We start from the raw sequence: 22,500 nt of genomic DNA, 5'->3' as shown, positions 1-22,500 counted from the left end.
TAGAGATATAGATAGATAGATAGATATAGATGATAGATAATAGATAGATAGATAGATAGATAGATAAAGAGAGAGAGAGAGAGAGAGAGATGGATGGATAGACAGAGAGAGAGCGAGAGAGAGAGATAGATAGAGAGAGAGATAGACACAGATAGGTAGATAATAGATAGATAGATAGATAGATAGATAGATGATAGATAGTCAGAGATAGATAGATAGATAGATAAATAGATAGATAGATAATAGAGAGAGAGAGAGAGAGAGATGATAGAAATATAGATATAGATGATAGATAGATAGACAAACAGACAGACAGACAGACTGTCAGACTTACCGAACCGGGAGGAACCACGGATGCTGAGGAAGAGAACCCCTACAGCTCCCCCACCAGTGCACCCTCGACTGGATACAAGTGAGACTAGTGAAGGTGTAGTATGGGAGCCGGTGATTACTAGCAGGATGCGCCGGCCTGTGGTGGAGCGGGTCTTGTGGCTGTAAATACAGGAAGATGTGGCGTCAGCTGCAGGAAGTAGTTGAGGGCAAGAGGACGTCACGGGATACTGGCACGGCAGTCACCTTGGCGTCAGCTGCAGGAAGATGTTGAAGAATAATCAGCAGATATGACGGTTAGCGCAGGTGATGAAATTAGCCGCTTCACTCCATAACACTGGTGGGTCAGGTGGCGTCTAGTTGATAGTAGTTGTTCACAGGATGACGGTTCCCAAAGAAGTAGCTGAGGTGTAGCCAGGAAAGGCAAAACTGGTCGGCAGCGGTAATCAGAAGTTCAACCAAGTAACAGTGGTCAAGGCAGGGAAGTGTAAACCAAAAGCAAGCAAAGTTCGGCAACAGGTAGTCAAATATCAAGCGGAGTTCCAAAGGGTTAACACACAGAAGCGTAATCAGATAGGCAAGCAGAGTTATGCAACAGGAGTTCAATACCAAGCGGAGTTCCAAAGGGTTAAATACAGTAGCGTGATCAGACAGGCAAGCAGAGTTCGGCAACAGGTAGTCAATATCAATCGAAGTACCAAAAGGGTTAAACAGGAGCGTAGTCAAATAATCAGTAGCAGGATCAAACCAAAGTTCAGATATAGTAGAGAATCACTTACTCAATGTTGCTCGGAAAAACGATGTCCAAGCACTGGAGTCATCAGTGTGCTGAAAGAAATAAGGTTGCCTGCGTCCATACGCTGCGCCCAGCGAATCCCCTGCGTCGGCGTCACAATATGTAAGCTGTGACATCACTGGAACGCATCGCGCCGAACAGAGGATCGGTGAGTACCTGACACAGACAGACAGACAGACAGATAGATAATAGATAGCTATAAATAAAATAGCTGGTTGGCTAACTGACATATGAATACACAAAATAACACAAACACTTGCCCATTCCCTCTGCCAATAACTGAAAAGTGGTTTGATACAAACTATAACAATTTGTAAATAGATGTAGGCAATTTAGACAAATAAGGTATTTTCTATAAACGTAGACGAATAATTAGGGCTAATGAAAAGAGACCATTAAGTCTCAGTGTGGGCCAGGTTAAAATAAAAAATATACAGCTATTGCCATGAGATTTTTTTCCTGGAGCCTATGAAGTCGCTCGGCAAATGATATAAAAATAAAAGGCAGACATTTCAGTAAGAGGTAAAATAATGGAAAATCGTCCATTTATAATGTGGGCGCAGAAAAGCTAAGGGGCAGGTAAGGGAATTGTATGAACAACGGTGCGGCTTGAGGGCTGCGCCCGGTGATACAAGAGCAAACAAAGCGCCCCATTCACTTAGTGCCAATGGCTATTAAGGAGCCCAGCACCTAGTCGCTAATAAATAAATATTTGGGCAAGTCTGCGGAATGTCATACTAGTTGATATTACTCCATTCCTGCCACTCCTCTTCAAAGAGCTCAGTGCAGTCCGTGTTCAGGAAAAGTGGGGAAATCTAATTGTCTGGGAGTCCGGGCGACCAAGCGAAACACAAAATATTAGTATTTACTCCTCTCTGATTTGCTTTCAGATAGAGGCACAGGTATAGTCCTGCCATCAGTCTGGCCTGTGTGGGGAATTAGTAGAGACAAGCCTTGCCCCCAGCCCGGACTGGCAATCTGTGGGTTCTGGCAAATGCCAGAGGGGCTGCTATAAAGTCCCATAGACAGTCAGTATTTAGTGGGCTGATTGGGCCTCTGTGTTCCTAAAATGCCAGGGCCTATTTTAATTCTCAGTCCGGACCTGCTTTTGTGCTACCCAAACCTGCACACAACTGCCTGGCCTCCTCCTTTGGGCTGCCTTTCTATCCCTGCCTCCCACTTGCTTTCCTACATTCCTACCAGCCCTAATAAACAAAATGCCCCTATTTGTTGCCTCATTTAATTACAGGCTCAAAACACTGCTATGCACCTGGGGGAGGGGGGAGCTTTATAATGAATGAAGTATGGAGACCTGCTTATTCTATAGCATTATCCTTCTGATCAGATTGTGTTTTAGATTTACACAGGAGAATAAATGATATAAAAGGATTCAACTCATCTAAGAAATGTGGCGCTTTAAATAGTACGACATGGACAGGCGCAAACAAATAAATTACCAGTGCAATGCAAATATAATTCATACAAAATAAAAACAATCCATATTCTGCTGCAACAATTAAGTCATATGACCTGCCCAAATATATAAATAATATATAAATATATATGGAGGATAAATTGTCGATTGTATAAAAATGTAAACCTACACAGCTATATACTTATTTATATTTATATCATATTAAAATATAACGGTGATTATACTGCCTTTTAAGTGAGAGGAGTCGAATAATTATTTAGTTATTAATAATGGATAATAATAATAATAATAAATCTAAATGAGGAAACAATGTCAGATGCTGAAATGAATTCAAGGTGTAATTGTCCGACCCGTCTGCACAAAAAACAAAATCGTAAAGGTTCTCCCTGTGATTTGTCCCTATTTCGAATGATTTAGTAAAAACAATAATACGATAATTCTAAGGGTAGGAATAAACAACAACAATGATGATAATAACAATAACACTTATAAATAAGTAGTACAGGATCAATAAAAGACTATTATCCACTGTTACTATAGACACCATCTCTCCCTACTATACCTGCTATCCCACAGTCACGCTCCCTTCCCAGAGACTATTATCCCACTGTTACTATAGGCACCATCTCTCCCTACTATACCTGCTATCCAACAGTCACACTCCCTTCCCAGAGACTATTATCCACTGTTACTATAGACACCATCTCTCCCTACTATACCTGCAGTCCCACAGTCACACTCCCTTCCCAGAGACTATTATCCCACTGTTACTATAGGCACCATCTCTCCCTACTATACCTGCTATCCCACAGTCACACTCCCTTCCCAGAGACTATTATCCCACTGTTACTATAGGCACCATCTCTCCCTACTATACCTGCTATCCCACAGTCACACTCCCTTCCCAGAGACTATTATCCCACTGTTACTATAGGCATCATCTCTCCCTACTATACCTGCTATACCACAGTCACATTCCATTCCCAGAGACTATTATCCCACTGTTACTATAGGCACCATCTCTCCCTACTATACCTGCTATCCCACAGTCACACTCCCTTCCCAGAGACTATTATCCACTGTTACTATAGGCACCATCTCTCCCTACTACACCTGCTAGGTATATACTGCCCCTTCCCAGCACTGACTGGGGACCATTAGGAACAGGCAGTTAAGTGGCCAAAAAAAACATCTGTATAAATACACAAGGATATATATCTGTGTATATAAATGATATGAATATTATAGTTAACATGTTACCTTATAATAAAGCCAATGCTCTGCTGATCGGGACACTGGAAAGAAAAGGGTTTGTCGTAATCGTTGATCCATTTGCTCCCGGGTTCCCTTCCTACAACAACACAACATATAGACGATCCGATAACATGACAACCAAAACTCATATATTTATATATAAACCCATATATAAGATTGTGCCTAAACTGATTGGAGATTTAAGAAGCAAAAGACAGTGGATACGTTCCATATTATTTCATAGGTTAGAGTTACAATAGGAGGGTTAGAGCTGCTGAGGCTCAGCTACAAGTATCACCTGTACAGGTTACTGTGAAGAACGTTACCTTGAGGTGCAGCCCAGGCTCCGGCCAATGCCACTAACACAATCAGAGTCCCCTTCATGGCTGTGACCAATCAGATCCCGGAGATTAGATGTTTCAGGCGGACCCCCCTCCTTATATACTAAATATCTTACCAAAAACTACAGTTAACCACTCCCACCCTCTGAGTGAGACACGCCCACTTGAACAAACCCACAGGCAATTTGAACGTCAGCCAAATATAATAATGACGTATAAGAAGTGGCTGGAGACTGTCGTTGCCCGTTGGCTCCTTATATAAGCCCATCTCCATATGGATTCCAGCTGTCCTGTTCTCTTCTCATTTATATTTTCTGCCTTTGGCTATTGATCATTCAGTGGTTTTGTTGGCCCTGTCTTGGCTAAGGGGCCCTATTTCTTACTCTGTCCTAACTAAAGGTGGCCCTACACGGGCCGGTTAAACGGCTGATTATCTTCTAAAATGGGCAGTAGTTAAAGTGAACATTCAGCTGTTGGTTGGCTGAGGAATGAAGGGATTCTTTGCAAAATGAACGGGGCTGCTGCTGATGGTTCTTCTGCCCTTAGGAAAGATGTGAGAAAAGGAATCTGAGGTAGAAATAGGGACGTGGCCAAGACAGGCCCAATCCAAAACACTGAATGACCAATAGCCAAAGCAGAAAATATAAATGAGAAGAGAACAGGACAGCTGGAATCCATATGGAGATGGGCTTTATATAAGGAGCCAACGGGCAACGACAGTCTCCAGCCACTTTCTTATACGTCATTATTATATTTGCGCTGACGTTCAAATTGCCTGTGGGTTTGTTTTCAAGGGGCGTTTCTCACTCAGAAGGTGGAGTGCGTTTTAACTGTAGTTTTTGGTAAGATATTTAGTATAATTAAGGGAGGGGGGTCCGCCTGAAACATCTAATTCTCCGGATCCTGATTGGTCACAGCCAATGAAGGGACTCTGATTGTGTTAGTGGCACTTGGCCGGAGGCCTGGGCTTGCACCTCAATGGTAACGTTGTTCTTCACAGTAACCCTGTACAGGTGATAACTTGTAGCTGAGCCTCGAGCAGCTCTAACCCCTCCTATTGTAACTCTAACCTAGAAATAATATGGAACGTATCCCACCTGTCTTTTGCTTCGTAAATCTCTTGATCCAATTTTAGGCACAATGCTTATATTATGGTTTATTATATAAATATATGAGTTTTGTCGATGTTTTATTGGAGTCGTCTATATGTTGTGTTGGGTTGTAGGAAGGGAACCCGGAGCAAATGGATCACGATTTAGCGGACAAACCCTTTTCTTTTCCAGTGTTCCCGATCAGCAGAGCATCGACTTTATTATAAGGTAATCATAGTTAAACTTATAATTTCATATCATTTATATACAAGATATATCCTTGTGTATTAATAAAGATGTTTTCCTTGGCCATAAACTGCCCATTCCTAATGGTCCCCAGTCCAGTGCTGGGAAGGGGCTAGTTATATTTACGTTAGGACAGGTATAGTAGAGAGATGGTTGCCTATAGTAACACTGGATAATAGTCTCTGGGAAGGGAGTGTGACTGTGGGATAGCAGGTTATAGTTAGGGAGAGTTATGGTGCCTATAGTAAAACGTGGGATAAATAGTCTCTGGGAAGGGGTTGGGACTGGGGTGATGTGAGCAACGGTTATAGGAGAGATGGTGCCTATCAGTAACAGTGGGATAATTAGTCTCTGGAGAAGGGATGTGACTGTGGATAGCAGCTTGTAGTAGGGAGAGAGTGGTAGCCATATAGTAACAGTGGATAAATAGGGCTCTGGAAGGGAGTGTGACTGTGGATAGCAGGTATAGTAGGGAGAGATGGTGCTATAGTAACAGTGGATAATAGTCTCCTGAAGGGATTGTATTGTGACTGTGGGATTAGCAGGTTTATAGTAGAAATGAAGAGATGGTGCCTATAGTAACGAGTGGGATAATAGTCTCTGGAAGGAGTAGCACTGTGGGATAGCAGGTATAGTAGGGAGAGATGGTGCCTATAGTAACATGGATAATAGTCTCTTGGGGAAGGGAGTGTGACTGTGGGATAGCAGGTATAGTAGGGGAGAGATGGTGCCTATGTAAACGATGGGATAATTAGTCTCTGGGAAGGAGATGTGACTGGTGGGATTAAGCAGGTCTATAGTAGTGGAGAAATGTTGCCATAGTAACAGTGGATAATAGTCTCTGGGAAAGGAGTGTGACTGTGAGGATAGCAGGTTATAGTTAGGAGAGATGGTCGCCTTATAGTTACAGTAGATAATAGGTTCTCTGGGAAGGGAGTTGTGACTGTGGGATAGCAGGTATAGGTAGGGTAGGAGATGGCGTCGTATAGTAAACAGTGATTTATAGTCTCTGGGAAGGAGGTGTGGACTGTGGGATAGCAGTAATGTAGGGAGCAGATGGTGCCTATAGTAACAGTGGATAATAGTCTTTTCTCCTCCCTCGTTTATGGGAAGGGGAGTGTGACTGTGGATTTAGCAGGTATAGTAGGAGAATGGTGTCTATAGTAACAGATTGGAATAATAGTCTCTGGGAATGGGGAGCGTCGACTGTGGGGGATAGCAGGTCATAGTAGGACGAGAGATGGTGTCATATAGTAACAGTGGGATAATTAGTCGTCTGGGAAGGGAGGCCGTGACTGGTGGGATAGCAGGTATAGTAGGGAGAGATGGTGTCTTATAGTAACAATGGATAATAGTCTCTGGGAAAGGGAGTGTGACTGTGGGATAAGCAGGATAGTAGGGAGAGATGGTATCTATAGTAACAGTGGATAATAGTCTCTGGGAAGGGAGTGTGACTGTGGGATAGCAGGTACTATAGTAGGGAGAGATGGTGCCTATTAGTAACAGTGGATAATAGTCTCTGGGAAGGAGTGTGACTGCTGAGATAAGCAGGTATAGTAGGGAGAGATGGTGCCTATAGTAAACAGTGGATAATAGTCTCTGGGAAGGGAGTGTGACTGTGGATAGCAGGTATAGTAGGGAGAGATGGTGCCTATAGTAACAGTGGATAATAGTCTCTGGGAAGGGAGTTGTGACTGTGGGATAGCAGGTATGTAGGGAGAGATGGTGCTATTAGTAGTAGTTGTAATACCCCAGCACTAACCCAGAAAGCAGATAAAAATCAGTAGTAAGTGGAGGGGTTTATATGAAGCAGTTATTATAATGTATATGTTTATATTGGGGATCTTTGTACTGAATTATATGAGAATCTCCTACATGAATTTTTCAGCAGTGGAAACACTAGTTATTGAGCCCCCCAATCAGATTGTTGGATCCCCAAAAGTACCAATCGGCCCCATATAATTCCTGGGCACCCCCAACAGTTGCAGGCTCATCTCCCTCTATAGAGTCCCCCCTGCATTTCTGTAAAATGATTTGTATGAATCACAGCAGCTTTGGTTGGAAAAAACCCACATTCATTGAGTTCAACCTTTTGTCCTGGCAAAACCTGACCAACTGCAGGGGGGTATTTGTGCGGCACATACAAGGGGCACAGCCAAAAACTATTGGTACCTTCCCACTTGTGTTCATAGGGGGGCAGACAAATAACGTGTGGAGTGAATTGAGATGGCGGTGCTATTACATAGGGGGCACTTTGATATATATGGGGGTACAGTGTGTGGGTGCTGGGATGTATTTTGGCGGGGGGTGTCAGACTAGTTTATTGGGTCCTGTGATTCGCTGTCGGCTCAGTGAGGCACTTTAAGAGGCAGTGACACCCCTTTTAAGGGGAATTTTGGTCCTTTCCACTTACACAAACTGCTGCACCACTGACTGTGCTAAATACAATGTGACTGAGATACACCTGGGGCATTTTTGGAGAAACTATTGTATATGTTGCTTGTAACCCACCCAGCACCCATATAATACTGTTACATTATGTACTGTGGAATAAAGGAATATTGTAGTATAATATAGTAAGTAGGGTCTCCTCATATCTGTGTCTATTGCTCCTTCTGTATTTCAGCCCATCACTTACATATTAACCAATGAATTCCCAGAGCAGAAACCATTCTAACAACCCCCTGCACAGATATTAACCCTGTGTATTTCAGCCCATCACTTACATATTAACCAATGAATTCCCAGAGCAGAAACCATTCTAACAACCCCCTGCACAGATATTAACCCTGTGTATTTTAGCCCCATCACTTACATATTAACCAATGAATTCCCAGAGCAGAAACCATTCTAACAACCCCCTGCACAGATATTAACCCTGTGTATTTTAGCCCCATCACATACATATTAACCAATGAATTCCCAGAGCAGAAACCGTTCTAACAACCCCCTGCATAGATATTAACCCTGTGTATATTAGCCCCATCACTTACATATTAACCAATGAATTCCCAGATCAGAACCCATTCTAACAACCCCCTGCATAGATATTAACCCTGTGTATATTAGCCCATCACTTACATATTAACCAATGAATTCCCAGATCAGAAACCATTCTAACAACCCCCTGCATAGATATTAACCCTGTGTATTTCAGCCCATCACTTACATATTAACCAATAAATTCCCAGAGCAGAAACCATTCTAACAACCCCCTGCATAGATATTAACCCTGTGTATTTTAGCCCCATCACATACATATTAACCAATGAATTCCCAAATCAGAACCCATTCTAACAACCCCCTGCATAGATATTAACCCTGTATATTTTAGCCCCATCACATACATATTAACCAATGAATTCCCAGAGCATAACCCATTCTAACAACCCCCTGCACAGAGATTAACCCTGTGTATTTCAGCCCATCACGTACATTTAACCAATGAATTCCCAGAGCAGAAACCATTCAAACAACCCCCTGCACAGATATTAACCCTGTGTATTTCAGGACATCACTTACATATTAACCAATGAATTCCCACAGCAGAACCCATTCTAACAACCCCCTGCACAGATATAAAACCATACAAACCTTTAACAAAACCTCTTTCCCACTCTGCCCCACACCTGCCCATTTGAGCAGTCCCCCCACAGTATTAAATGACACAATTGGTCAGTTGCCTTTATCAGAATGAGGCACTGGAGCCTCTTACCTCCCCTCAAGATTCACCATAGAGATTCAATAAAAACACAGAGACATATTTATGGGCAAACCTGTTGGTGGGAACAGGATTTATTAATTTTAACGTCAATTTGGGTTGGGCATTCATAACAGCTAATGATCCAGAGGAAGGCAAAAAACCCTAGGGAAAAATTCCTTCCTGACTCCAAATGGCAATCGGTATTACTCCCTGGATCATGGCTTAAAGAAACAGTTCAGTGTAAAAATAAACACTGTGCAAATAGATTGTGCACAATAAAAATGTTTCTAATATAGTGAGTTAGCCAAAAAATGTAATGTATAAAGGCTGGAGTGACTGGATGTCTAACATAATAGCCAGAATATTACTTCCTGTGGCCCCCCTTCAAGTCACTGATTGGTTAGTGGCTGGTAACCAATCAGTGGAAACTAAGAGAGCTGCAAAACAGGAAGTAGTGTTCTGGCTATTATGTTACACATCCATTTACACCAGCCTTCAAACATTACATTATTGGCTAACTCGCTATATTAGAAACATTATTTTATTTTCACAGTCTATTTACCCAGTTTTTCTATTTACATTAAACTGAACACAGGAATCCTATTAAAGGAATCATTCGGTATAAAAATAAACACTGGCTAAATAGATAGTCAGTGCAAAATAAAAAATGTTTCTAATATAGTAAGTTTGCCAAAAATGTAATGTATAAAGGCTGGAGTGACTGAATGTCTAACATAATAGCCAGAACACTACTTCCTGATTTGCAGCCCATGTGGCCCCCTTCAAGTCACTGATTGGTTATTGGCTGGTAACCAATCAGTGGAAACCAAGAGAGCTGCAAAGCAGGAAGTAGTGTTCTGGCTCTTATGTTAGACATCCAGTCACTCCAGCCTTTATACATTACATTTTTGGCTAACTCACTATATTCAAAAGATTTTTTATTTTGCCCAACCTATCTATTTACCTAAAGTTGAATTTAATACAGATCAGTTCCTTTAATATGTCTGTCTTTAGTTCACTGTAAAAGAAGAAAAAACTGGGTAAATAGATAGGATGTTTAAAATAAAAAATGTTTCTAATATTGTAAGTTAGCCAAAAATGTAACATATAAAGGCTGGAGTGACTGAATGTCTGACATAATAGCCAGAACACAACTTCCTGATTTGCAGCCCATGTAGCCCCTTCAAGTCACTGATTGGTTAGTGGCTGGTAACCAATCAGTGGAAACCAAGAGAGCTGCAAAGCAGGAAGTAGTTTTCTGGCTGTTATGTTAGACATCCAGTCACACCAGCCTTTATACATAACATTTTTGGCTAACTCACTATATTCAAAAGATTTTTTTATTTTGCACATCCTATCTATTTACCTAATGTTTATTTTAATACTGAATGATTCATTTAATATGTGTGTGTGGAAGGGAGGGTGCGTGTGTAAGTGTATGTGTGAATGCTTGTGTGGGTTCCAGTGTGGGTGCAAAGTATTTACGGCGCAGGAGTGGGGCGACGACAGTTTATCCCTCGGAAGAACTTCTTGGTGGAACGCTGCAAAGAAAAGAAATATCTTGTAAATTGTTAAAGAAGAATTAATTACAGATAAATAATTATTAGCATGTCAGCTCTCTGGAATGGCACCTTTTATTCTTATATTGATCAGCTGGTGTGAGTCTAGTTTCTAGTGGCAAAGTTATTTCCAAAGAAGGGAAGAGCTACAACAGCCCTATGAGAGTTACCAAACCTCCCCCTAATTGGTCTATAGAGAATCAACAGCGGTATCTGGAGACTTGGCCAGATCTCTGCTCAGAGTCAGTAACCCAGTACAACCTATAGACAGCCATACCCTGGCCAATAGGGGAAATTCTCTGACTGATCAGGCCACAGGCAAAAAAAGACAGAGAACATACAAGGCAGCTATGGCAACCTTTCAATTTCTCCAATCATTTGGGTAGACAGCCTGAACGACTGGAAGGCTATAAAGTACACGAGAGCCAACATGGTGTATTAGAATATGAAAGTAGAAAGCCAGTAATTAGATATATTACCCAGATCCTCTGGAGCCTGATTGCAACCCTTCTTCTCCGGGTTGGCTGCTGCTGTTTTTGCTCAGCAGGAACTTCTTCTAGATCATGCTTTTTCTGCTCTTGTTCCTCCAGTTCTATCACCTCTTCTTTAATTTCGGCAGGAATATCTATCTCCAGTTCTTCCCCCTTTTCTTGGTGTTCAGCAGGAACATCTTCTTCTTGTTCCTGCTTTTGTTCCTCTTCTTCCTCCACTTCTATCACCTCTTCTTTCTCCAGTTCTTCCATGTCTTCTTGCTGTTCAAGAGGAACCACTTTCTTCTGTTCTTCTGCCTCTTCTTGCTGTTCAGCAGGAACATCTTCCTCTTGTTCCTGCTTTTGCTGCTCTTGTCCCTCCAGTTCCATCTCGTCCTTTTGCTGTTCTGGAGGAACCTCCTTCTCCAGTTCTTCCATATCCTCTTTCTTTTCAGCAGGAATATCTTCATCTTGTTCCTTCTTTTGCTCCTCTTGTTCCTCCAGTTCTATCACCTCTTCTTTAATTTCGGCAGGAATATCTATCTCCAGTTCTTCCCCCTTTTCTTGGTGTTCAGCAGGAACATCTTCTTCTTGTTCCTGCTTTTGTTCCTCTTCTTCCTCCACTTCTATCACCTCTTCTTTCTCCAGTTCTTCCATGTCTTCTTGCTGTTCAAGAGGAACCACTTTCTTCTGTTCTTCTGCCTCTTCTTGCTGTTCAGCAGGAACATCTTCCTCTTGTTCCTGCTTTTGCTGCTCTTGTCCCTCCAGTTCCATCTCCTCCTTTTGCTGTTCTGGAGGAACCTCCTTCTCCAGTTCTTCCATATCCTCTTTCTTTTCAGCAGGAATATCTTCATCTTGTTCCTTCTTTTGCTCCTCTTGTTCCTCCAGTTCCATCTCCTCCTCTTGCTGTTCTGTAGGAACCTCCTTCTCCAGTTCTTCCATATCCTCTTTCTTTTCAGCAGGACCATCTTCGTCTTGCTCCTTTTTTTGCTCCTCTTGTTCCATCTCCTCCTCTTGCTGTTCTGGAGGAACCTCCTTCTCCAGTTCTTCCATATCCTCTTTCTTTTCAGCAGGAACATCTTCATCTTGATCTTTCTTTTGCTCCTCTTGTTCCTCTTCATGGTGTTCCACCTCTTCTTGCTCCTCCCGATGGTTCTCCTCTTCCTGCAGGTGATCTTCCTCCACTTTTTCCTGTTGACTGGTCCTAAAGGGGATATAATGGAGAACAATTAGTCAGTGTAATTTGTTTCCAAAGTGTTGAGACTACAAATATCATTACTGAAGTAATAATATATTCCCTGATGATATTTGATGTGTTGATGGGGCAGATTTAGTATATTATATGGGTAGCTAAGGGTAAACTGATAGACCAGCTCATATTTTTGTGGAAACTGGGATAAAAAGACCAGGTTTTCCAATATAAATTTTTTCTGCCTTCTTGCTGTGTTAAGATCATTATATAGAACCTATTTCTTTGCCTGGACTGAATGGTTCTTAACTCACAATTCAAACTATTGCAAAGCCACACTTCAACTGGTTGTACAAGTGACTTTTTCTGTTTAATCCTGATTAGATTAAATTAGATGTCTAATTGTAGGCTGCAGCTGAGGAATTCTGGGAGATTGTGGGTGGCACCTGCAGTCCAATATGAAACTGTGTAACGATGAAATCAGTGCTCTGACTGGCTACATCCATTTTTTCTTATATATATACTGTTCTTATGCATCATAAACTGGAATGGAATATTAAATGTAAAATACATACATGGCAGCTTCTTCCAGCTCCTTCTCCTTCTCGAGGAGTTTTCTCTCCATGCCCTCCGATATTGATCTTAAAGCCTGTCGGGGAAGACACAAGGAGAGGAGCAAAGGGTAAATAAACATTTATACTCTGTATTGGAGGAAGGATGAGGGACAGAGACAGTGATCCGGACACTTACTTTCAAGGCTTCAGCAACCTCCTCTGGATCCATTTTGATGTCTCTGAGCTGTGGGAGAAGAGACTCAATGTTATACAAACACTGCATTGTACCCATGTTATTAGGGGTTCCTATGAGGGGCCTCTGTGCATAACCCACACTGCATTGCAACAGTTTTTGCTTTTGCTTTGTTGCTGCTGAAAATGGGACTTAGGTGGGTGAGTTTAGAAGAGATCCAGTCAATAATACTGTTACTACTGTTACTAAGACACCCAGTCACTAATAATAAGACTAATAATGCCACTTACAGGTGATTCCGGCAGCTGGAAATCAGCCACAATCTTATCCAGTTGTTCCTGTAACATAAAAAAAAAGTGTCAGAGTGAGGGAGAAATGGATTAAGCAATATTATCAGGTAGATGAGAAGCAGAAATATGGAGCAGCGCTGCTGTGCAGTTCCCATTCACCTGCAGTGTCACTATAGGCCACACATCAGTGATATGTATATAATTATAATAATAATAATAATTAGATATATGATTATATGGGTTACTGTCAGTTACTGGTTTAAAGGGCATACGAACCAAATAATGGCAACAATAGGAATTTACAATAAATATTAGTGCTTCACCCGCATGTACATGAAGGCCACAGGGCAATGTTTTTACAGACATGGGGATAACATTTTTAGTTTTCTTCTCAGTTTGGGACATAAAACATATATATGCTCCTCTATAATTAGTTTATTGGCTGGAGGTGCAATAGCTGACTACATTGTATAAGCCAAGAGCTGGCAATCTAATGCCACACTGATTCAAAATAAATTACAAATAGTTAATGGACTGAATCAGACCAGGGGCGCAACAGTCCATGAGACACAAAAGGCCTGGGGATACAATATTTCTATCAGATCTGGACTGAGAATTAAAAAAGGTCCTGGCATTTCAGTTACACAGAAGCCCAATCAGCCCACATAGAGGCCCAAACAGCCCCCACCAGCCCACTAAATACTGACTTTCTATGGGACCTAAAAGCAGCCCCTCTGGCATTTGCCAGAACCCATAGATTGCCAGTCCGGGCCTGATTTCTATAATAATAATAATAACATATCATTTATTCCCTATTTTGGATCCTTACCTGATTCATGACCACGTAGATGAAGTAGACGAGGTTCGCCCTAGTCAGGTACTGGTGGGTGGCTGCATATCGGATCAGGAAGTTGGCTCTGAAAAAGAATTGCCATTGAGCATTAATACAAGGTTTTATCTACTGCTGCATTGCATTTCTACTATGTCTGGGCCCTGGTTAACCTATATAGAGCCCAAATGATCTAAAAACAGTGAAGATAAAAAGGCACTAATAAAAGAACAATATCCGGCAAAATAATCTTTTTTAGAGATAGTTGAAGGAGGAAAAGTCAGCTATAAATGTTCTAAATTGCTTACGATGAATATTTATAAATAGGGCCCTTGTGTGGAGCAGATGGCCAAAGTCCATCCAATCTTGAAGCAGGGGGTTTATTTACTATGTGATGCTTCAATTAGAGAATGGGTGATTGGGTGCATGTGTCTGGCCCCTGGCATACCTTGTACTTTATTCAGACCCCCAAGTGATAGTGTCTCAGGGGCCAAACAATACAGGACAGGTCAATTGACCAAATTCTGAGGCCAATGAGGGATCCCATTTTGCCCCCTTATCTCTCCTACACCCCCCGCCCCCCGGGGCAATGGCCAACAATTCCCAAAAATAAGCAGATTTCTGTTTTACTTACAAGTCGTCGATCTTCCCGAACTCTCTCCTGTAGTGATGTTCTGCAAGGGAAAAAACATTTCCATGAAACACTGAGCTAAAGGAGGGAAGGACATTCACATACAATTCTCTCTCTGACATTTTCTCCCAACCTTTCTGCCTTCAAAAGATCTCTTAAAATACACTTATTTAGAGAACCCTCCCTACCTCTGCTTAACTACCAAATGCAATACCACATACAGTACTACATCTCTCACCCGCTTATATCTGATCCCACGCCTTGTGTCTTATTCCCTTCCATTTAGATTGTAAGCTCTTTTTGTACCGGTATTGGTTGTGATGTATGTAACTCCCTATGTTCTATGTTTGTAATTAATGTGACTTAGTTGTATAAACACATTAACTTTACAGCACTGCAAAATATGTTGGCGCTATATAAATACATGTTATTATTATTAATAATAATAATAATAAACCAGTGCTACAGCCTTTGAAAACCCTAGCAGCCTACTGAGAAGCCCATTGAATAAAGGAATGGATGATTCATATAATATTTACCATAAAAATAGAGGGAGACTCTCGATGTCTGTCTCCTCCTCCTCCCTGAAGTTCTTCCGGGTCAACAAAACCGCCTGTAAGAAAAGAAAGAGAAATACAATTTAGAATGGGTGTAAAACAGGGCTGCCATCAGAAATCGCAGGGCCCCATATGACAAAATTTCCTCGGGCCCCCTTCGCTGAGCCCACCACAAGCCCCACCTACAGGTCCGCCCTCCCCACCCCACAGGTCCACCCCCCACATTGGTGGCTAGGGTTCCCACATGTTAATAAAAAATACAAAACTATTGGTGGGTCAGGGCCCCCCATTAAAAAATATTGGTGGCTCGGACCCCACATGGGAAAAAAAAATTGGTTGCCAGGGTCCCCCCACATTATAAGAAAATTCGTGGCCAGGGCCCCCCTTAAACATCCATGTAAAAAAAAAAACTTGCCCCCCCAGAAGTTTGAAAGAAAATTGGTGACCAGGGCCCCACCACACAACAGGTACCACAAAGGGTTATCTTTAGGGGGCCCTGCCATGTTGCACTTAATTCATTAGTGTGGCCCACCTGCTGTAAGTGAGCTGCCAACTGCAGAAGGGAGGAGGGGAGCAGCATTTTCTTCCCTTATAGGTCACAGAATTTCAAGTCCCGGTAAAGCTGCATGGTGATTGGATGAGCTGGAGGGGAAGTTCAAAACCTCAGCTATCCAATCCAGCCACTCAACTCAGACTTAAACTCTGTTGACCAATAAGAGAAAGTAAATGGACAGAAAGACCTCCCCCTGTGCCCCCTCCCTGCCTTCCGAAGTCGGCAGCTATTAGAAAGCAGGGGGCCCCGGCTAATGCAAGTAAGTGTGGCGTGGCCAGGCCCCCTTACCCTCGGGCCCCCTCTCTCCCCCCTGATGGCGGCCCTGGGTGTAAATGCCGCCTGTATCATGGTATGCAGCTCCCACCAGAACTTCCAGTTTAGATGAGGGGAATGTTTTTTCTCTTTTTTGGAAGTACAAAAGAAACCCTTACATTACCTCCATCTCTAGGAGCGGTCCATGATGTTTCAGTCAGTCTAAAGGAAGAAAAATGATACAAATCAGCAATATATTCGGCACAGCAATAGTTTCACGTTTTCAAAGACTTTAATATGAATGTGACAGTCGTTATTGTGTAGTTTAAGTGTTATCAGGTAGAAATAAAGTACGAGATTAAGAAACAGATATTTCCTTATCTTTATTTTATGGCACATTGTTACCCTCAATGTTAAATGGCTCATTATAATGCTGGTGATTGTGTTGAATTTGATTCTTTTAAGGGATGTTAGCTAACAAAATTCATTCATATTAACAGTACATGTATCCCTTAATATCTTGGAATAAAAAGAAAATAAATAATGTAAATTATAAAAGTGCTTAAAATAGCCCCTCATCAATTTTACATTCACTTATTTTTAAGGTTTACTTATCCTTTAAAGGTGAACCTTTACCCTCGCAGAGCATTCTTTACACTTCATTGATCTGCATTTACATTTACAGGAGCCATAGTGTATTGGGTGCAGAGTGGGAAAACACTGGGGTTAATACAAAGTCTCATGTGAATTTAGGGTAGAGTTGCTTTAACAGATATAATACAAGTATCAATTGGATTTTTTCAAGGTTACCTTTCAAAAAAACGCAGAAGTTGAAGATGTTGTCGCTTCTGGATGAAAAAAAAAGGGACCGGCACAAGGCCGGGTACCCCAAGGGGTCTCCCTGAGGAGACCCTGGCTATCCCAAAAAACTAGTTCTGATAAGGATGGATTATATCAAACTAGGGGGAAGCCAAAAAATGCTCTGATGACAATGAGCAGCAAACTTGCAGATCTTGCAAAAAAATCACAAAAATCGCAGGTAACGCGCTGTAGCCCGATGTCTGTATAGAGAGAGAGAATAACAATTAATACACAGATAATGCATTCAGCATCAGATTGTACAAAACTGTAAGTCTGATCATAGCGGCCAATAAGAAATGAGCATTGGCACCGATAAAGCAAGGACATAGTACACTGGTGCAATTTACTCCACGTTAGTAAGAACAGCCCAGTTATAGAGGTACAAGGGTACAAGAAACACCATAGCAAGTAGTATAAATGGTCTAGTTCAAATTAGTATTAATAGATTGGTTGCCAAAAATCAAACAATGATCCTTCTTGTCCCCAACTCAAGGACAGACTCATTGGTTTGTTAGATTTTCATCCGCTGTTTAGTAGCCAGGAATGTACCAAATCCACTGTTTCAATTGGACTTTTTTTTTTACATTTTATATCTGGTTGCTAGGCTCTCTGCCCTTAGCAACCATCCATTTGTTTGAAATCAGTGACAAAAGGAACATCTGCTAGTTAGGGGGTGTAAGCCAAATATTTCCCCTCTTTTTCCATTAAAATAAGGGTTATTTGGCAATATACAGGCAATATTAGAGGCAACATACACTTAACACAGAGCCAACCAACGGACAAAACCAACTGTCAAAACCTAGGGGTAAAGTCATCTCTCTTCTATGGGACCTGCTGTATGTCCCCCACTCATTTACTATCACCCCCTACTGTCCCCATGGCACATGCCTCTGCTTCCCACCCCTAGTTCCAGACTTGGATAAAGGGAACATGTATTTAGCTACAATGTTGGTACATAAGAGCAGGGCTGGGGGCAGATACCAGGGGGCAGAGGGGCAAATCTCTAAGGAGTCTGTCAGTACTGGGAACACAAATTAAGCAGCTTATGGTGAGGTACAGGGGTCCCCAAATGTTCCCTTCATTAATAAATGTGAATATTTGCTGATAGTCCTGTATAACTGCCAAATCCTGGTCTGTGTCTCCCAACCAGCACTAAGATTAAAGGCTCCTCCCAAGCCCATTTTAGGGGAAAATCTCAAAATTCACTAAAATCAGTGACAAGAGGAACATCTGCTAGTCAGGGGGGTGTAGCCCAAATATTTCTCCTTTTTTCCCATTAAAAGAAGGGTTGTTTGGAAAAAAAAAAAGTCTCAGAGGGAATATACACAACGCAGAGCCAACCAACGGACAAAACCAACTGTCAAATCCCTAGGGGTCTCTTCTATGGGACCTGCTGTATGTCCCCCACTCATTTACTATCACCCCCTACTGTCCCCATGGCACGTGCCTCTGCTTCCCACCCCTATTACAATTCCACCAACTATCCTTTTTTACACTAATATAAAATTTTTTCAAAAAAATCTTTAAGAATATACACTTAAACACAAAGCCAACCAACTATCTAATACCCAACTTCAATCCCTATAAAATGATCTCTCTTCTATGACCGCTTATGCCCTCTCACTCATTTACTATCACCCCCTACTTCCCCATCACTCCTCTTTCTCCCACCCTATTCCATACTTGATAAAAACATATTAGCTACAATTTTACAAAATTCAGTCAGAACCATTGGGACAGCGGCAGTACAAAATCTGGCTAGGAAGAAACGAGTGCAGCTACTAAGAAGAGAGAACCGCAAGCACTTCAAAATTCAAACGTGCCGAGCAGTAGCGACTCACCATGACCCGAGTCGCGGCCCAGGAAGGTCCCAATCAGAACGTAGGACCAGTAAAAGGGGTATGCAAGTCTGAGAACATCGGGCGGGCAAAATATACTCCGATACCAGTGAGTAGAGAGAGCCGCACCAAATGCCTGTTCGGGGGCGGCTCTAGCGCAAGGACACACAGACAACACTAAATTAAAGCCCCTCCAGCAAAGAGGCGGCACAGTGTGTGTGAGTAAACAGTGCGGAGAAAACGTGAGCCGGAGAGGCATATGCACACTGGCGAGAGAGAGATCACGTAGAACAGGCACCACCACGCGCGACACAAAGGTGTGAAAAGAGCAAGTAAACCCTAAAATAATATCATGTGAAAGGTCACGGAGAAGTTCGTAGTCTTGATGTCTCCAAAAAGAGCCCGCGCAGAAGCGGCAAAGGAAATACCGCCACTTACCTTGGGAACTATACGGCAGAGAGCAGGTGGCCAGTGGACCAACACGCTGGACCACAACTTCACATGAGATGCCAGCGAGTGCGGGGCAATGATAAGAGAGGACGGTGCAGTCAAGCCAAACATAAGTGTCGCCTAAAAATGAAAAAATATATATCACTTTCTAGAATAGGTTAGGAGAGTATTATAACAAACTGGGTAGGCGAAGCAATTGAATGTGTGCTTGAGTGAAGGGCTATGTCGGTCATAGCGAGCGAACAACGAGGCAGACCATGAGAAAAAGTAACGAAAGCACTACACACACAAGTGCTTGAGACCATTTATGGGACAGGGCAACGCAAGTACAGTGAGAGCGCGCGACTTATTAGTGTACGGGAAAGTTCATCCACTGGAATCGACAGAAACCGAACGGGAAAAGGCGCGGACCCACCGAAAACAAGATAGAGCAACACTGGAGACAGAGGCAAACATAATCCATATGACCATACATAGAGAGAGCGAGTAATTTGCACAGTCAGTATGTGGCAACGAAAGGGCACAATTGTTAGAGGGGTCAGCGGGGCAAGAGCAGCAAGAGCCAGGACGGCAAACGGGGCACAGTTATTGGCAAGAACAATCCACGCGTGGGAAGGGTAAGCGTGCGGACACTAAACGACACAGATGCGAACAGATTGAGGAGCGCTCGGTGCAGCGCGCGGGGTCTATCCGCATATAGACTTAGCGGAGGGGCGCAGCAGAAATGAAATAGGATGCACAATGTTCCAGAAAAAAGGATAGACGGCCCTACGGATGACGCGAAAGGCGAGAGCCCAAGGTTACAGGGTGGGTTCAGAGAAGTAATAGGAAAAGGTAATGGCTGTAAAGAAGTGAGAATGGCACGGGGGGCGGGAGCGGCCAGGGAGGAAGGAGCAGTAGGAGGAGCGAGAGGGGGACAGGGAGAGGCTTCAAATCTTCGAGCATGATGGACATCGCCTGAGAAGAGAGGACCCGGGTTTCTGGTGCCCGAATGCCGCAGAAGGGACAGCAGCACAGAGCAGGGGCAGGGAAGGAACAGAAAAGAAGAGGCTGGTGTACGTTAACGCTCGTACCATACGCAGCCATGCGCCTAGCGGTCATGAGACACAGAGATCTCCGAGAATCGAGCAGTAAATAACAGGCACACATCTATATCTCAGGAGAGGGAGCTGGCGAGAGAGCGAAAAAAGGCCTTCAGACAGAGCGCCCCCATACACACCTGATAAGATGCGAACACACCAAGAGGAGAGGCCGACTGCGTGAGAAGGCAGAGCAGGACGGAAGACTAAGAGGGGCGGGGAGGGAGGCGGAAACTGAGGCAGCAGGCAGGCCAGAACCGACCCACCCCGCGGCAGGAGAACCGAGGGACCTGCGAAGAGAGCCGAAGTGAGCCTGCGGCGCAGAAGGAGGGGACAACAGAAGAAGAGCAGGCCGCTAAAGGACCGGGGCCGAGGGCAAGCCCACGATTGGGAGTCAGGAGGCAGAGCACGTAAGAGAGGAGCACGAAGCCCTGGGAGCAAAGAAAGAAAGGGGCCAGGCAAGCGGGGAGGAAGCAGAGGAGAAGGAGAGGCCTCGGAGAGGCCCGGCAGGGCAAAGTCAGCCCGGAACAGAGTGAAGGCGGCGACCGGCCAACAGTAGGACCGGGAAGGTGGCAGGAACAAACGAGGAGTTAGCAGCTGCACGGAGAGGATCCTGGTTTTGCGACCAGTGAAATGACCGGCGGGAAGGAAGAGAAAGGAAGTGTGTGCAGAAGACACGTGGTAATGGCTGGGGGATGCACAGACAACGGGTGCAGCGGCAATAGACCCAAAGGGGTGTGTAAGGGGTCCGAGGGGAAGGACGAGGGCATAGACAAGGCCTAGGGAAGAGAATGTGGACAGAAGGCAACAGCGTACGAGGTTAGACGGGGAGGACAAGGCGAGAGGCAGGGGGAGGGCAAGTTCGAACAAAAGAGAGGAAAAAAAGAAGGAGGACAAGGGGATCCAGGAAAAGGCGACAGGACGGAAAAGAAACAAGAGGAGGGAGTAAAGAAGACGGGGGAAGGACAAGGGCCGCATAGGGAGGGCGGTGGACCAAGAACGGGCGGGGAGAAGGGCCAACGGCAAGGACGGTCGCAGAATAGATTAGGAGCTACCAGAACGGACAGGAGACAGCAATAAAGGCGTCGAAGAGGGGCCAAGGTGAGTAGAGCAGAAAGCGGGAGGGCGCGATAGCAGGAAGGGAAGAAGGGGAATAAAAAAGCGATCTGGCAATAGGAACAAGAAGCAGCGGGGCGAGAAAGGGGGGGGGGGGCGTGGTCCGGGCCAGTCAGCCAAGAAGAAGAGGGAGCAGAAGAGCAGGCAAGAAGCTACGAGGAAAGTGGAACGAAGCGGGAGAATGCGACCACGGGAGACGCGTGCTGAAAGGAGGCAAAACCAGGAACAGAGAATGCAGCAGTGAACAAGGGAAACGGAGGGGAGGGAGACGGGCAAGACAGCAACCGGCGGCGGAACGCAGGGCGGGCGCGGGCGCGGGCAGGCCGCGAGGCGGCAGGAGGCTAGGGCATGACAGAAAGCCTGGCGGCGCGGTGGCCGGCGGCGCCTAAGGGCGGCGAAGGGGAACGAAGGGGCGCACATGTCCGAGAAAGAGTGAAAAAAGAAGGGGCTGAGAGGCAGGAAAGGCGAGGGCAGGAGAGCGTGCGGGCTGGGTCCTGGCCGCGAAAAAGCCCCAATTGGAAGGGCCCGGAGGGGCAAAGGGGAGAAGGGTACGAACTAGGGCGGGGCGGTGGTAGGGCGGAGCGGGGCCCGGGGTGAGGCCCAGCTGGAGGGGGACGGCGAGGCCGTGGGCCATTGGACGGAAGAGGAGAGGGGGGAGACCGGCTGCGACGATCCAAAGAGGAGTAACGGTGCCGAGGAAAAAGGAACAACCGGGGATGAGGGCCGCGGAATGCCCAATAAGCGGGGAATGCGATCCACCGCAGATCCAGAGGAAGTATGCGGACAACTCGAGGGCCCTGGTGGACAGAACCTCAACTTGCCTAAACATAATAAATCCAAGGTAAGACAGAGGCAAACCGAGTTTAAGGCACGAGATTCCTAT

At 44.2% G+C, this 22,500-nt stretch overlaps 2 protein-coding genes and 2 long non-coding RNA genes across 8 annotated transcripts in view; all 4 read right to left on the bottom strand.

The window, feature by feature from the left end:
* Positions 1 to 4,584, bottom strand: part of LOC121401021 — a 14,059-nt gene extending 9,475 nt beyond the window's left edge. The window contains exons 1-5 of one of the 2 annotated variants that reach the window (XR_005966031.1): positions 4,142 to 4,584; positions 3,822 to 3,912; positions 1,110 to 1,282; positions 577 to 759; positions 335 to 492 (exon numbers count right to left, since the gene is read on the bottom strand). This is a non-coding gene — a long non-coding RNA (uncharacterized LOC121401021). The remainder of the gene's footprint in view (positions 1 to 334; positions 493 to 576; positions 760 to 1,109; positions 1,283 to 3,821; positions 3,913 to 4,141) is intronic. The other variant, XR_005966032.1, reaches the window with a different exon arrangement.
* Positions 1 to 22,500, bottom strand: part of LOC121400953 (interleukin-17 receptor A-like) — a 1,044,048-nt gene that overhangs the window by 113,777 nt on the left and 907,771 nt on the right. The gene's annotated exons all lie outside the window — the stretch shown is intronic.
* Positions 1 to 22,500, bottom strand: part of LOC121401036 — a 169,655-nt gene that overhangs the window by 22,191 nt on the left and 124,964 nt on the right. The window lies entirely within an intron of this gene.
* Positions 10,575 to 15,281, bottom strand: LOC121400961 (golgin subfamily A member 6-like protein 22). Its single transcript, XM_041585314.1, has 7 exons — positions 14,915 to 15,281; positions 14,281 to 14,368; positions 13,452 to 13,499; positions 13,165 to 13,212; positions 12,990 to 13,063; positions 11,235 to 12,429; positions 10,575 to 10,737 (listed from the first exon to the last, which is right to left on the bottom strand). The coding sequence occupies exons 1-7, from the start codon at positions 15,031 to 15,033 to the stop codon at positions 10,678 to 10,680; spliced, it is 1,632 nt and encodes a 543-aa protein (XP_041441248.1). The 5' UTR covers positions 15,034 to 15,281; the 3' UTR covers positions 10,575 to 10,677.

Source organism: Xenopus laevis, chromosome 3L (genome assembly GCF_017654675.1).
Source record: "Xenopus laevis strain J_2021 chromosome 3L, Xenopus_laevis_v10.1, whole genome shotgun sequence".
In the NCBI taxonomy this organism is placed as follows: domain Eukaryota; kingdom Metazoa; phylum Chordata; class Amphibia; order Anura; family Pipidae; genus Xenopus; species Xenopus laevis.
This window is presented reverse-complemented; position numbering and strand designations above follow the sequence as displayed.

Bases quoted from the DNA above. Each gene is read 5' to 3' on its own strand.
- LOC121400961 (XM_041585314.1), bottom strand. From the start codon at position 15,033: ATGTCAGAGAGAGAATTGTATGTGAATGTCCTTCCCTCCTTTAGCTCA. The intron at 14,369-14,914 runs GTAAGTAAAACA...ATTCTTTTTCAG, and splicing joins TTCGGGAAGATCGACGACTT to AGCCAACTTCCTGATCCGAT. The intron at 12,430-12,989 runs GTATGTATTTTA...TATCCCCTTTAG, and splicing joins GAGCTGGAAGAAGCTGCCAT to GACCAGTCAACAGGAAAAAG.